At 47.4% G+C, this 15,268-nt stretch overlaps 1 protein-coding gene across 1 annotated transcript; it reads left to right on the top strand.

Moving 5' to 3' along the window:
* Positions 1–2,744: 2,744 nt before the first annotated feature.
* On the top strand, positions 2,745–9,672 carry LOC119381154 (uncharacterized). The gene is made up of 3 exons (XM_037649122.2): positions 2,745–3,067; positions 6,469–6,711; positions 9,522–9,672. The coding sequence occupies exons 1-3, from the start codon at positions 2,748–2,750 to the stop codon at positions 9,670–9,672; spliced, it is 714 nt and encodes a 237-aa protein (XP_037505050.1). The 5' UTR covers positions 2,745–2,747.
* Positions 9,673–15,268: the final 5,596 nt, after the last annotated feature.

The raw sequence follows: 15,268 nt of genomic DNA on the forward strand, positions 1-15,268 counted from the left end.
CAAAAGCCGTTTTTGGCGCCGTAGTTGTCCGCCGCTGCCGCCGGTGTCCGTAACCACTATCGCGCGAAATAAGAAAAAAAAACAAGATAAGAAAAAATATCCAGGACAGAATGAGGTTCGAACCTGGGTCCTTTGCGTGGGAGCCCAGTATTCTACCTCAGTGTCACGCCGGCGCTTGAAACTGCCTTGCAAAAAGACCCTATACAGGCTTCATGTCGGGAAGGAACCACATTAACTTGTGTAATGTAGTGTTGTAGAAGAGTAAAATAACAACCAGGCGTCACACAACGCGAGTTGCGCAACGAGTGGGTTGTTGAATGCTTCCAACCCATTACAAAGGGCTCTGCCGTAATCCTTCACCGTCATCGGCCACAGCATCAACAAAGTGCACATGATGAATTACAGATGTTTAGCGGTTACCACGGTTCTCCGCAGAATGGCGAAAAGTTGCGTAGGGGCTGCTTCCCTACTTCAGAAAAATTATGATATTTTATACCGTAGTGGGTTTCTCGCAAGCGCACTTCTATTGGTTGCCAAGGAAGCTCATAAGGCTCCCATGGTCCATTTCCTCAGGGTCTCAATAGAGTTAATCCCCCCCCCCCCTCTCTCCATCTCTCTCTCTCTTTCTCACGTTGACGTATGTTATAAAGCGTGTTATAAATAACGACCGGGCGTCACACAATGCGAATTACGTAACTAGTGGGTTGTTTAAAGCTTCCATTACAGAGGACTCAGTCATAATTCTTCATCGTCATCAACCGTCGCATCAACAAAGTGCACATAATGCCTTACAGATGGTACCTCGCTTCTCCGCAGAATGACGAATAATATCGTGGTGGGTGCTTCCCAACTTCACACAAAAATTATGATTTATGGCGTAGTGGGTACGTTGCTAGTGTACTTGTATTAGTAGCCACAAGAGAGTTTATAACGGACTCTGGAAATGCCGCTCTTCCAGCTTTCGCGGAGACTGTGCTGCGCTTTCCGCGCAGGCCTGGCGTTTTTTAAACACTCTTTGTTAAGCTTTGAGGTGGCAGTACAGCCACCACCTTTTATGACCACAAAAGTATCACGTGACAATGGTGTGACTATGGTAACGCGCATGCCATTTGTTGCGCTAACTGTTGCCTTCTTCCTTTTTAGCGGAAGTTGTGTGTAGTGGGATTTACCCAATTTCTGTTGCACATTCGCGTTTATGATTATGATAGTTTTCTGATAGGACGCACAGATTTCTGTGGCACATACCCTTTTGTTGGGCTAACTGTTGCCTTCATTTTTAGTGCGCCAGTGGTGAGTAGTGGGATTTACCCAATGCGTGTGGCGCATGCTTGTTTATGATGCCCACAAGCGTTACCACGGATCCCGGACATGAAAGGCTCGACCAAGAACAGCTTGGCTGTTAATATTAATTGTTGCACTCCTATAAGCACACATACAAGGGGCCGATTCCTAGCCACGGTGGCTGCATTTCGACGAAGGCAAAATTAAATAACCGTGTTCTCGGATTGAGGTGCACGTTAAACAATGCTATGCGGTGAAAATTAATCCGGAGTTCTCCCCAACAGTGTGCCTCATAATAATATCGTTTATTTCAAGTTCAAGTTAACTTCAAGTTAAATACTCATTGGCACTTTTGCTTCTAGATTTGCTTTCTTCTTTGCTTAGTTCCTATATATTTTTGCTGCTTCTTATTTTTCTTTGGAACCACGACAGAATGGAAAATAAACTTTGACTTTGACTTTGACTTTGGCGGAAAGAGTTTGTTTTTGTAGTTGCGCCATAGTCGGGGCTCGTAGCCGAAATTGCGGTGATAGCGCACTCAATAAATGAAATAGTTGGGTTCAATAAAGCTAAGCTCTGTACATTAATGTCGCACATCAAGAGCAATATTGACCTCCTTGAGTTCTTTCGCGTGTACATATATTAAAATCAACAAGAATTCTCGTATTCCGATTGAATAAGTATGTGGCTACCCATGTTAGAAATCCAGTCACTGACTTAGCAATATGCTGCAGGGTGACATCTGTGCCGCACCAGCAAGGGCTTTGCTCGTTGTTAGCAGTGTCTTTCCTTCTGAGCGCAATAACCGACGTATTCACAACTCATTTCGCACTTTAGCAAGAGCTAGGCAGCACCTTCTTCTCGCCTTCAAACACTCTTATCGTCACATGAATAGCAGATATCATGAGACAATCTTTAAGAAAGTGAAGAACTCACAAAACCTGCTGACCACCACGCTTGAGAGTTTAAACACCACCGGGTGCGACGTAAATCTTGCTAGATTATATAGCCCTGGAACATGTGCGAATAAACAGTGCAGCGAATAATCTGATAGTCTACGACCAAATATCTAAAATAAGTGTCCTCAGTTTTGGAGAGAAGACAATTAAAATGTTCGCGCAATTTTTCAGCACGCTTGTATAAACTAGCAATATGCGTGTCCATGCTATATACCGCGATGTCAAGCAACACAGACGAGCACAAGGTTTCAGTTACGCTTTCTGATGCCGCGTCTTCGTGCTCCTTTGGAATTCATGTAGATAAGAAACATTTCTCACGACGAAACTTTAGACTCCTCCGCATGAGGAAGCACTGTAAACCCAACAGTCCAATGCTACCCACCTCAAGAGCTGCGTTCAGAAGAGGTGTCATTCAATAAAGTACTTGACAACGCTTTAAAGCAAGGTTTTTCGTGCAAGCTGACAGACCGCGATGGAGCCTGCTGGCGGAAGACGACGACGAAGCCGATGGCAGCCTCGCGCGGCCTGCAAGACAAGATTGATGCCTTCGAGAAAAAGGCTGAAAACGCCGCCATGGCCGCAGAAAACGACGGCCAGCAGCGCGCTGGGGCTCAGCCTGACAGCGCAGCCGAGGTTGTCGCCCCGGCGTCAGGCTCCGGGAACACTGCGGATGAACCGGCCGCCACGGACGTCCCTCGGCGACACCAGCTGCTGGCGCGCACTCTCATGAAAGCGTTCAAGTCTGCTGATAAAACGTCTATGGGGATTACGACGCGGTCACGTATCATATGCGGATGCCCCGAGACGCCAGAAAGAGGCTTGCTTCGGTGCGTGTATATCTTTTCAACTCTCACTGTGACGAGTGAATTCGTGTCAATTGAGAGGACCACGTTGCCAAAAACATGCAAAAGCTCGGCATGAAGGTGGAGCCGATATGGCTGGCACTCCTGCCTGATATGGTGTAGTAAATGGGACCTTCTTTTGCCGGGCTGTCCGAGCTTGGGAATCGCTGAACGCTAAGTACTAGCAGTTAAGGCAGCCACGTATGCTATTTTAAGAAAGCTAATTTGCTAATTAATATTTACATCTTCCGTATAGTCGTTTACAGGACAAAAAATGCAGTGAACATCGACATGTCTCGGTGATTTGGCAATTTTTCGTCACGTAAAAAATGACACGCATTCGTAAAGCATGTCACGAATGCTGCATAGAAAAAATAAATCTAGGAATGGGTACGACACCAAGGAGCAGCAGTGGCATTAACTTCGCAATAAGGTGAACTTTGCAGATGGCGGCCGCTTAATAACCGAAGTGAGCTAATTAAAAAAATATGTTTGTTTATAGTGATATAGATGACCTCTACTTGGACGATTAATATCGAAAATCGGCATATTTAAGCTCTAACAATTCGCAGTATGACATAACTTGGACTATTTGACAGCCAGTTTAAAAAATCATTACGATAGCATATGACTCGTCTAGAAAAAAAAAAGAGCAATCATACGTTCAGAGTGAAGACTAACCATGCCGTTTTTATACACACGCCTGTATAGCTACGACACATGGAGGGAAGTTTTGCGTACCGTATACGGTCAGGCAGAATATTCGCGTCATCGTGGCATCATTCACAAATGTCATAGTTGCATTTTTGCCCTTGATCATTGTTAGTCTGTTGTATAGACGACGGAGAGTATGCCTGTCAGTATTCCGAAGGGTGTCAAACACAGAAGATGAGATTGACTTTTGTTTCTTCGATGATTTCTTATCCTTCACTCAACCATCTACAAACGTTCCTGCTATATTTCTGCGGTGGCATTTGTAGTGGGGCGTCTAATTAGCTGACCAAGCACGACCTGGTGAGCTTTGTCAGCAAAATAGGTTTTTTTTTCAACAGTTAGGTGATGACCATTGCGAAGTTTTGGGGGCCTTTGTTCATCTGTCGGTGGGGCAGCCAGAAAGAGTAATAAAAGCATAGTTATGGAAGCTGACTCTGAAGAAATTTGTGACGAACGCAACCAGGGGACTGAAAGCAGCAGGAGGTTCGAGAAAACTGGCTGTATAAGAAGGCTAGCTTCGGAGCTGAATGGGCGACATGAATTATATGTCTGTTTTTCAGCACTGGCGAACGTGGCAGAAGGTTAAGATAAAGGGTGTTTTTTTTGTATTTTTGCGGTAGGCACTCTTCTTATGACATGGAGCGTTTTAATTTCTGTGCATGGGATATAAATGGCGCAAGAAAAACAAGGACAATGACAACCGTAAGAATGACACATACTTTGTCATATACGCATCAACACTTATCTGTTATTCTAACCTGCCACCAATTGTGCACCTTCTTTTCTTTTTAAATCTGTCGCTGATTTAGATCAACGTTGAAATGCTACCAACTCGCTGAAGGCGCCACCTTATACGCTCTCGTCTAATACGCAACATCTGGTAAAATTCACAAGATTATGTCATGTATCAGCGTATCCTTCTTCCCCACCTGCGCAGTAGTTCCATGCGCAACATAGGCGTTCCACTCCTCAGTGCGTTGTTTCACGCACTGAGGAGTGGAAATATGCTCCAGGCACATATTTCCAAGGAGAAGTATGGGTGTTTGAATATTAAAATTGTCGAATCTAATGAAATCGCACAAACATTCAGAAAGGCAGACTTCCAATGTTGAATATAATATCAAACTCCCGCAATTCTAAAACAATTAAAGTAAATTAAATGACTCTGTGAAATATGTTTGGTAACAAAAGACTTACTTGTATCATTTCGTACATCTAATAGATTTAAGGAATGGATGTCGTCTCAAATTAATCAGCACTTTGTCTACGTCTTCGTACTGTCCCCGCGTATATACCTGCGCGTTAAAAGGCTACGTGAGATACAACACGGCGAAACCCACATTCGTTCGATAAGCTCGCAAATGTGAAGCAAGAAAAAAATTATAGAATGTATCTCGAGCACCAAGTCAATGAAATTATTTGTGATGTATAGTATCACATCCATGTTCATGTTTTTTTTTTTTTTTTTACAGCGAAAGCTGTTATGAGATCATTTCAGCGGCCGTTTTTGGCGCCGTAGTTCGCCGCCGCCGCCGCCGCTGCCGCCACCACCGCCGTCGGTGTCCGTAACCACTATCGCTCGAAATAAGAAAAAAAATAAGAAAAAAAATTTAGGGTGTAACGAGGTTCGAGCCTGAGCCCTCTGCGTGGGAGCCCAGTATTCAACCTCTGAGCCATGCTGGTGCTTGAAACTGCTTTGCAAAAAGGTCCTATACAGGCTTCATGTCGGGAAGGAACCACATTAACATATGCAATATAGCGTGGTAGAAGAGTAAAATAAGCACCAAGCGTCACACAACGCGAATTCTGTAACCAGGCGTCACACAATGCGAATTGCGCAACGAGTAGGTTTTTGAACGCTTCCAACCCATTACAAAGGGATCCGCCATAATTCTTCATCGTCATCAGGCACAGCATCAACAAAGTGCGCACAATGCCTTACATGCGTTTGGCAGGTACCACGGCTATCTGTAGAATGACAAAAAATGGCACAGTGCGTGCTTCCCTACTTCTCAAAAATTACAATGATTTATAGTGTAGTGGGTTTCTCGCAAGTGCACTTGTATTGTTTGCCAAGGAAGCCCATAAGCGCATGATCCATTTCGTCAAGTCTCAGTAAAGTTCTTCCTCCCCCCCCCCCCCCCCTGTCCCACGTCATGCTATACAGCATGACGGGAGAGGGAAATGGCGAGCGGGCGTCACCCAATGCAAACTACATAACTGGTGGGCCGTTTAAAGCTTCCAACCCATTACAAAGGGCTGAGCCATAATTCTTCATCGTCATCAGAGGTCGCGTCAACAAAGTGCACATAATGCCTTACAGACGTGTAGCTGGTGCCCCGCTTCACCGCAGAATGACGAATAATGGCTTAGTAGGTGCTTTCCAACTTCACAAAAATTGTGATTTATGGTGTAGTCGGTACCTTGCTAGTGTACTTGTAGTAGTAGCCCCAAGAGAGCTTACAACGGGCTCTAGAAACGCCGCTCTTCCAGCTTTCGCTGTGACTGTGCTGCGGTTTCAGCGCAGGCCTGGCGTTTTTTCTGCTTAGTGGCTGTGCGTACACCGTGCATTATTTATTTATTTATTTATTTATTTATTTATTTATTTATTTATTTATTTATTTCCACTTTGCGAGTGCGCATGATGTCTTTAGGAGAGTTTGCATGCGCAGTCGCAGCAGGCTGCGGCAGGCCGCGGGAGACGGAGCCGCCACCACGCAGCCATCTCGACAGATGATCGTACTGCGGGGCCTGGTGGCGCTGGCCGCTTTCCTGGCGGCCGCTTCTTTCCTGCTTAGCGCCATGTTCCTGGCACAGTCGCTACGCTCCGAGCGCACCCGCCAGATGCAGAAGGTGGTGGTCGCACCGCCGGCGCCCAAGCAGGCCCCGGTTGCGTACATGCCACCTGTACAAGAGTACGTCTCCACGCGGCAGTTCCGTGCCTCGTTTATCTAAATGTGCAACGATCGATTCAGCCTCACGTGTATACCACATTCGAATACAACGCGATCCATTCGCTCTCGCGTCTCTACATGTCACGCTGAAGCTGGCGAAAACATAGGTGTTGGGTAACTAAGTGCCTTATTATTGCGTTATTCGAGGCCTGCGCAACAGGTAGCGTAGCACTTTTAAGGCGAAAGCCTTCAATGTCTCATACTCGCGGCGTCCGTCCGTCCGATCGTGCCCTGGCACGGTGCCAGCTGCGGCCTCTTCCCCTCACACTCTCTCAGCAATCACGTGATGGCACAGCGGCGCATAGCAACAGTTGCGCGTTGCTCCATTCAACGCGCATTGCGCAACTGTTACGCAACGCGGCGGCGTCGTCCGTCGGTGGCGTCCGTCCCTCAACGCGCAACAGTTGCGCGTTGCTCTTTCCCACGTGCGTTGCGCAACTGTGGCGCAACGCGGCTGCGGCATCCGTCGGCGGCGTCCGTCCGAGCCCCTTCACACTGCCTCAGCAATCACGTGATGGCGCGCGCGTGGCAACGCTCCTTCGTCAGACGTCTCGTCGCAGCAGTCGAGTTAGCCGGATGGCTCCCAAGCGGCCTGGTGATGATTACACGGCAAGCGGTTCGTAGAAGCGCCCCAAGAATATGGATTTCCCCGATACCATGCCATAGTCAGTCGAATGGCCACTCTTTCGCCGAACACGCTTTAGAATTTACAGTGTCCTTCAATTTTACGAGCTGGCTCGCCAGGTTCTTAAGCTGGGGCAAAGTCCCGCGCCGTAAGCGTAACCTTTGTTACAGAGGCGACCGCTACAGGCGCAGCTCGCGCGAAACAGAAGTCTTCTTCCGCTTGTTCTTCGAGCTCCTTGATGATGATATTAACGCAGGCAAAACCACGTATAGCATAGCCAACTGTAGCATGTGGCGCTCGCTCCACTTCGGCAGTGCGCTTCGATGCTCATAGGCGTGCGCAGAGGGGGGGCGCCCCCCCCCCTGGTCACCGAAGAAGAGGGGGCGCAGAGTCTGCCCCATACATTGACTTCATAGGGAGGGGGGCGCTGCGATGAACCTTCGCCCCCCCCTGAAGGGGAACCCTGCGCACGCCTATGTCGATACTAATAACTTGAACGAAGAAGACAAGGCGGCGGAGCGGAGGGCTCGCAAGGCATAGCAACGCGGGCTCGCCGCCAAGACCCTGCGGTGAGAGCTCGCGATGCCGCAGAGAGACGTCAGCGTCGTGCGGACCCCGAGATACAAGCCCGCGAAGCCGAAACAGCGCGGAATCGGCGGCAAGAGAACCTCGAAGAGGTATGGGCGCGGGATGCAGCTGCCAAGCACCGAAAGCGGTCGCCTGAAGTTGGTGGCGCTGGCGCGCGCTTCAAGCGCGATTTCCTCGACCACACGTTCGGCCACAGCTGCAAGGTCTGCGACCGCTTGTGGTTCGACAACAACTTGACCACAGTCGCTACTATAAGAACGTGTGACGTCTTTATGTGACAGTAGAGGAATTGTACGGAGCATTCACGGTTTACCCGATTACCTCCGAGCCAGCTCCTCAACCATCATTCACTTCGTGGATATGGCGTGACTTTTTCTGGTACGTTGTTGATCTGCACATGTACACGTCTGCTAATACACTGAACATGACTCGTTGTTCGCTCAAAACAGCTGCGCTCAAAGCGGTGATACTATGGGGAACAGTTCTTCTGTGGACCTATATAGGTAATGCTTGCAGCTGTTTTTTTGGCCGGTGCGTCTCACAGTGGACCATCCGAGCTTGTCGGCTCCAGGACCGCAAAACCAAACTTAGTGTCGCGAAAAAAAATTTGCCCTCCCTAAAAAAATAGCGAAGTATTCGCTGAGCCGAAACCACTTCTTGCGAATTTCGCGAAAATGGTATTTCGATGAGATCCCACAGAAAGAACACTATTGCAGCTGTGGGTCTGAAAAATTTTCGTCACATACTGTGGATAGTCTGCGTTCACAAGACATTACTACTTTGCAGTGTTGGTGTTGTTCTTTTAAGGAAGGCGTATGCGAAAGCAACATGCCTTTCGGCATTCTCGTCGCTCTGGGAGACGTGATATGTTTGCTCTTCACGCCATTATCCTAGAGTGCTGTCTCTTGGACGACTAATAGCATACTGGTACAGGTTGTACTTTGAAGACACGGACAAAGTAAGGTTTACAGAGCATGCGCTCCCGGTTGTTGTTCTGTGTGCCTTACTTTGACCATGTCTTCGAAAGCGCCACCTAAGCAGTACGTCGTTGTTTCTTTAATTGACCACTTTATGCCTAAGACACAGTTTTTCAGTGCTCGAGTGCTACCGCGCGCGCAATGCACATTGTAACATTCTATGGGCTCTGAACTCCTTTATTCGGGAGCTCCTTCCACTCCCCCTCAAGTTCTTGCGCAGAGACGCGGCGGGCAGACGAGCCAGGCGCGCTAACCACTGAGCTATACTGCAATAGTCGTGTCGAGGAGTGTTTGCCGAGTTTCGACCTCCACGCACCCTCTCAGTGGGATGGCACCTGCAGCATTCTAAACGCCTATTTGCTACTACGATTATAAAGATGTTCTCGAATATATAAAGGTGTTCATGTAAGATCTTACCTACAATGTTGTTGTAAATATTAAATGAGCTCAGGGCTCGAGGAATAAGGAAGTCTGTCTCATTGTTTGCGATGTTCTTTCCCTTGACGTATATTAACACGGCAGGCGCATGGCTTGCTGGTCACTGCTGTGCTAGCACCAACAAGCGAATTGCGATCTCGCAGAGCCAACGCGGAGGCGGTCCACGAGAAGCGGCACAAGCGTCGTCACAGCAGACGCAGGCGATTGCCACCCGTAGAGCTGCGAGCGCCGGCGTCCGGTACTCGTCAACACGAAGACGACGTGATCGACGCCGAAGACCCTAGCATCGCCTGAGTGGCCTGGCGCGTGGCCATGGGCGCGTCTGTCGGCTCAGCAAGATGTGAAGCCTGAAGCGCGTACCATGCGCGTTACCAGTTCGTCTCTTCTCGTGGCACTACGGAAAGACTTGCCGTGCTCTGGAAACGTCCGTCGCTGAACTTTGACAGCAATTCGCGCCATGGGCACGTAAATGGAACTGCGAAGGGCTACGCCGACAGCCCGCGAGTATGGCTTGATGCTTTACAGAAAACGCATGCCTCTATGTGGCCACCCACTCGTAACAAAGTGTACCCAGCATCACTAGCTCAGCATCTTCAGTTTCGTTGCTCTGTGTGTTTAGGTTTCCACAAGCGCGTGTATGTGGCATGACGCATAAGCTAGTTGCCACTAAAGTTTTTTATCGCTTCGGTGAGGCGATCCACCCATTCTGCAGCTCATGTGAATTGAACAGAGAACTTTTAGTGGCTGTGCGCACATTACCGACTCATCACTAGCTCGTAACGCTCTGCACGTGCTAACTCTACTACGCTGTCGCGTCTCCTACGATGATCGGATATAGGGTCCAGCCTTTCAATGACCACTGAAACGGAATGACTAGTGCTTTTATGTGCATATCCTTCGTGACGTTTTGGATCAACGAGCAATATTCGCATGACGATCGTAAACAAGACTGCTTCTGTTGTAGTACACAATAAATGCAGTTGCGAATGTAGATAGTCATTAAAATCTTTGCCCGAACTTATTGTATTCCATAAAGAATTCAGCAGATCCCACGCGTTGTGGGAATCGGTTTCATGCGAAGCAGTGAGCGAGTACTTCTATGCTATATGTCATAGTTTTGAGCCAAGAGTTACGAGGCGGATCGACGTGTTTTTGTAGTAGCTGTGTGCACATCGTGGGCTTACCAGGCACGTCGACAACACTGGCGTTTAAAGGGTAACTTATGGTGCGACGTAACGTCAGCCCTCACGTTAGAGTACATACGTCAGTATTATCGAAACTAAGTGCAGTTTATGGTGCAGTCATGTGAATATCATACGTAACTTTCGTTAATGTATTCCTCCGGGGTCGAGCAATGCTTCAATATAGCTTGCTGAATCATAAGAATACAAATGTATTATTTATTAGACTGCTATAAAAGCGGAGCCAACACTGGAACCACAGACGTTAGTCTGATATGACACCTGTATCGTAGGGGTACATATATAGTGTTTATTGCTTTGTTATAAGATTAGATAGCCAGCACCACCACAACGATGGACGCTGCACCGACATTACGCCTGCATAGGTTGTTTTCTAAACCAGTATCTAGACCTGGCGTTGCTCTGTGGTAGAATACCTTTTTGCCACGCAGAATGATTGGGTTCGATTTCTCCTGGGACCCTAATTCTTATTCTTTCCATTCGTCGAGTCAACGCTGCCGATGTCGGTTTTTCTTAACCCTCTTGCATTTAAATTACCAATGTCTGTCTGTTCTCGCCGCTCCTGGGTAGATATAAACTGTCAATCACTTGTGGCGCATACTGGTACACCGCGGCCCGTAGTAAACGGATATGTGCCACACGTGTCTGGAGGATAGTGTTTGACGACGTACGCGACAGGATTTTCACGTCATTCATGTCACGACCCGACAGTCATATTCGTCAAATCCTCTTACCCTCCAATGCCAAGTTTGGTCTACCCCAAGTTAAGGAGGCGATCATGAGAGCACCCAGACGTAGGCGGCTAGATAGATAGATAGATAGATAGATAGATAGATAGATAGATAGATAGATAGATAGATAGATAGATAGATAGATAGATAGATAGATAGATAGATAGATAGATAGATAGATAGATAGATAGATAGATAGATAGATAGATAGATAGATAGATAGATAGATAGATAGATAGATAGATAGATAGATAGATAAGGCCACATCAAATGCTCTTCGCACATACAAGCTGCCGTAGAGGTACAAGAAGAGACAGTAGCATGGGCTGGTGGCTAATCCATGTGCCGAATGTAGCTGGCTGCTGTTTACTGGTTTGATGAGTGGTCTTTAAACGGCTCTTCACTAGGCCCATTGCGAATATTACTGGAAGTTGTAGAGCACAGTCTAGGGAGATTTTCATCCAAGTTATTGCCGATGAAAAGCTCACTGGAGAAAAAAGAAACTTGGAGGACGCTTGAGCTTCGACTTCAAGAGTAGAACGCGATAGCGTAATCGGGCCCTCTGCGCATCGCCTTCTCAATTGCTATCCTCGCTTCGGTTCTCGGTGCATGCCTCAACCATGCCGCAAGGAAACGAACGCCTGTGCGCGTAACATTGGCCGTTTCAAACTATCCTAGAATGCCTATACTGCAAGTACAGTTGCGCCGTGTCCACTACGCAATAATTCTTCCTTTTGCGAATCAACTAAGGGCCCACTACGCATCCATAAGGCAACACGCGAACCTACGCAGCTGCTCACTTTGTTGATGCTTTTGCCGATGATGATGGACCTTTAAAACGCCCACTCGTTGCGCAATTCACATGTTTTGACGCCCGGCGCGATTCTATAGTATACGCTTCTGCCACGCAATATTACATTCGTTAAGGAGGCTGCCCCCACTACATGACATTGACATAGTGTTTTAAGTGCGAAGCATTGCTTAGCGAACCTAAGGCATTTTGGCCGTATCTATCTATCTATCTATCTATCTATCTATCTATCTATCTATCTATCTATCTATCTATCTATCTATCTATCTATCTATCTATCTATCTATCTATCTATCTATCTATCTATCTATCTATCTATCTATCTATCTATCTATCTATCTATCTATCTATCTATCTATCTATCTATCTATCTATCTATCTATCTATCTATCTATCTATCTATCTATCTGGGTGCTCTCTATCTATCTGGGTATCTATCTATCTACGTCTGGGTGCTCTCCTTGTCGTCTCCGTAACTTGTAATATACCAAAATTGGCACAGCAGGGGATTAGTGTATGAAATACGATTCACTGGTCATGAAATGAATAACGCAAAATGTCTCTCACGTGAGTCATGAAATTCTTTACCTCAGTCACGTGTGGCACATACCCGCATAGCACAGTTCATGATATGCGGGTATGCGCCACAGGTGACTGACAGTCTCAATAAACACAGTAATAGCGAACATACACATAGAAAATTCCGTGAGATCCCACGCATTGTGATAATCGATATAATGATCACTTACCGAGTATAACAGCTGTGGAGTAACGTCAGTTGTGGTTGTAGCGTTGGCTATCCACTCTTACAACAATTCATAATGAGCTATCTTGATAAAAAAAAAATTCTTGTTAACGTATACCTCATCGATTACGCAAAAAACGAGGTCAATGCTTCCTACAGTAACTCTGCCGAGAGGACCATGTCCGAGAGGACCATGACCACCCTCGTCATTGCCGGTGACTTCAGCATTGATTTATCAAAACGCAACAACACCTGGTTCGTACACTACATGAGAGGCGCTTTCGATGTGGACAGAACATCACAAGACCTATTTACCCACGTCCAGGACAGGAGGCATCATCGATTATTTCTTTGTAAGAACCATCCACGATTTCCAACAGCTGTTCCACGAGTTCCACGAGTTCCAACAGCTCATACACATAGGCCCCTCGTCGCCACGATCTCGAATGGATCCAATAACAAGTACTGTCCAGCTGCTTGTGACCACTCATGACGGTGATAATGACCTTGTTCAAGAACTGTCAAGAACCCCTTCTATGCACAAGAAAGGATCCCAGGAAACTTGTTCACCATTTTTTGCAATGCGCATAGCCTTATTGATTTGTATGTTTGTGCATGTGTGCGTCAGCTGATCCACATACGTGAGCGGAATTGTGGTGCCCGCAAATTCTTCTGCTTACCTGCTGCTACAGCAGTGTATCGGCATAGGCAGGTGTAAATTGGCCCTTTCCTGCTGCCTGAACCCTACGATGAGACATCAGGCAGGCTATACCAATGTTCCACAAATCAAGGAAATCGAGCGCGCAACATCTAAAGAGCAAGGCTCAAAGCTACTAAGCATCTCAGGTCTGCCTTGATGCCACGCAACAAGCACGCTGACATCAACACTACGAAGATTTCTATTTTGCTCGCAGCTGTGGCACATTGGTTACGGTGCTTGGATGCTCACGCGAAAGACGCGGTGTCGATCCCTGTTGCCGCGGCCGGATTTTGATGGGGGTGAAATGCTAGAGGCATGCGTACTGTGTCATTTCAGAACCCCCATCTGGTCGAGATTACCCAGAGCCGTCCACTGCGGCGTCTCTCGTAGCTTCTATCACTTCGTGACGTTCCCACGAATCGATTCCGATTCATTCCAGCTGTGTTATCCTTAGGATTCGTTGATGCCTTTCGAAGAGTGCAACAAATTTTTAGCACTGCGGCGTAATACTTGCTGCTAAAGTGCTGAGAACAAACAACCATCGTCGGAATAACTTGGCTGATGCGAAGGTTGGTTATTTACGCCGTTCTTCACGGTTCACTCAACGGAAATTCGTGAAGAGATACTATCCCGCCTTTCTGCCTCGCTGATGTGCATATCGAAACGCAGAAAAACTGCTTCGCAACGTATTTTTTTCCTTGCTGACGACGAATCCACCCGTCAGAACCGCTACCGCGTGGCTACCGCGTGGCGCTAGGTGGCGTATTGGCTCAAATTTTTCGCGAATACGGAAGCGTTACTGAAGAATTGTTCATAACGTGGCCACGGTTCACTGCGGCAGTTGCAGCTGTCAGACGCCCCGATAAGAGAGACGCGGCGCGTTCTGCGGTGCATTCTTCAGCTCTTTTGTAAGCATTTCCTCATCATAATGATAATCATCATCCCGGCTCATCAATATGATTGTGAGGCACAAATGTAGGCATATTTTTGCCTCGTAATCATACCGTGGTTTTGGCATGTAAAACACAAGAAATAATTATTCTCATTATTGTTGTGATCGCTAACGTCAGCAACGCAAAGGTGATACATAGGGGGATGCGGACCGAAGGCACGACAGAAGTCACGAGCAGAACGAGAACCTTTCGAACCTTTATCCTTCTCCCATTTTCCGTGTTCTGCCTATCGCGTTCTTCAAGTGCAGAGTTCCAAGAAAGTTCCGAAGGCGCGCACCAGCGGCTGCACAACGCCGCTCAGACAGAGATCGAGCTCGTAATTCACGCTCTGGTGCGAAAGCCCCAATCGAGAGAGACCGACGTTGGTGGAGGCTGTTGGACGATAGTGTCCTCCTCTCCTTGCGCAGTTTGTGAGAGCTTTTAGCGCCCGAAGGCCATCGGACGCTCTCCCTGATCAAGCGGGCAGCTTTTTTCCCACAAAATACTCGCTTTTCCAGCTACAAGGTTTTCACGTGTGATCTTCAGGTGTGCGAAAAGACAATCGTCTCCGGCTGATCATTTCTAAAGTTATTGGAGGCAAGTACGCTCCAGATGAAAGTGCCATCTGAGCGCGCTCCAGACCGAAGTTCCATGCGTGCGGTGGCCAAGTGGTATACTATAGAGCGTCTGCCCGCCACTAGTATAACCGACGTGGTACAGATACTCATGTCCAGAAGGTAGCCTCGCCTTATATATATATATATATATA

Source organism: Rhipicephalus sanguineus, chromosome 1 (genome assembly GCF_013339695.2).
Source record: "Rhipicephalus sanguineus isolate Rsan-2018 chromosome 1, BIME_Rsan_1.4, whole genome shotgun sequence".
NCBI classification, from domain to species: domain Eukaryota; kingdom Metazoa; phylum Arthropoda; class Arachnida; order Ixodida; family Ixodidae; genus Rhipicephalus; species Rhipicephalus sanguineus.

What these genes read in the sequence shown, in the direction of transcription:
- LOC119381154 (XM_037649122.2), top strand. Translation starts at nt 2,748, where the DNA reads ATGGCAGCCTCGCGCGGCCTGCAAGACAAGATTGATGCCTTCGAGAAA. An exon ending in CCAGAAAGAGGCTTGCTTCG is followed by an intron (nt 3,068 to 6,468) that starts GTGCGTGTATAT and finishes TTGCATGCGCAG; the next exon opens with TCGCAGCAGGCTGCGGCAGG. An exon ending in TACATGCCACCTGTACAAGA is followed by an intron (nt 6,712 to 9,521) that starts GTACGTCTCCAC and finishes GCGATCTCGCAG; the next exon opens with AGCCAACGCGGAGGCGGTCC.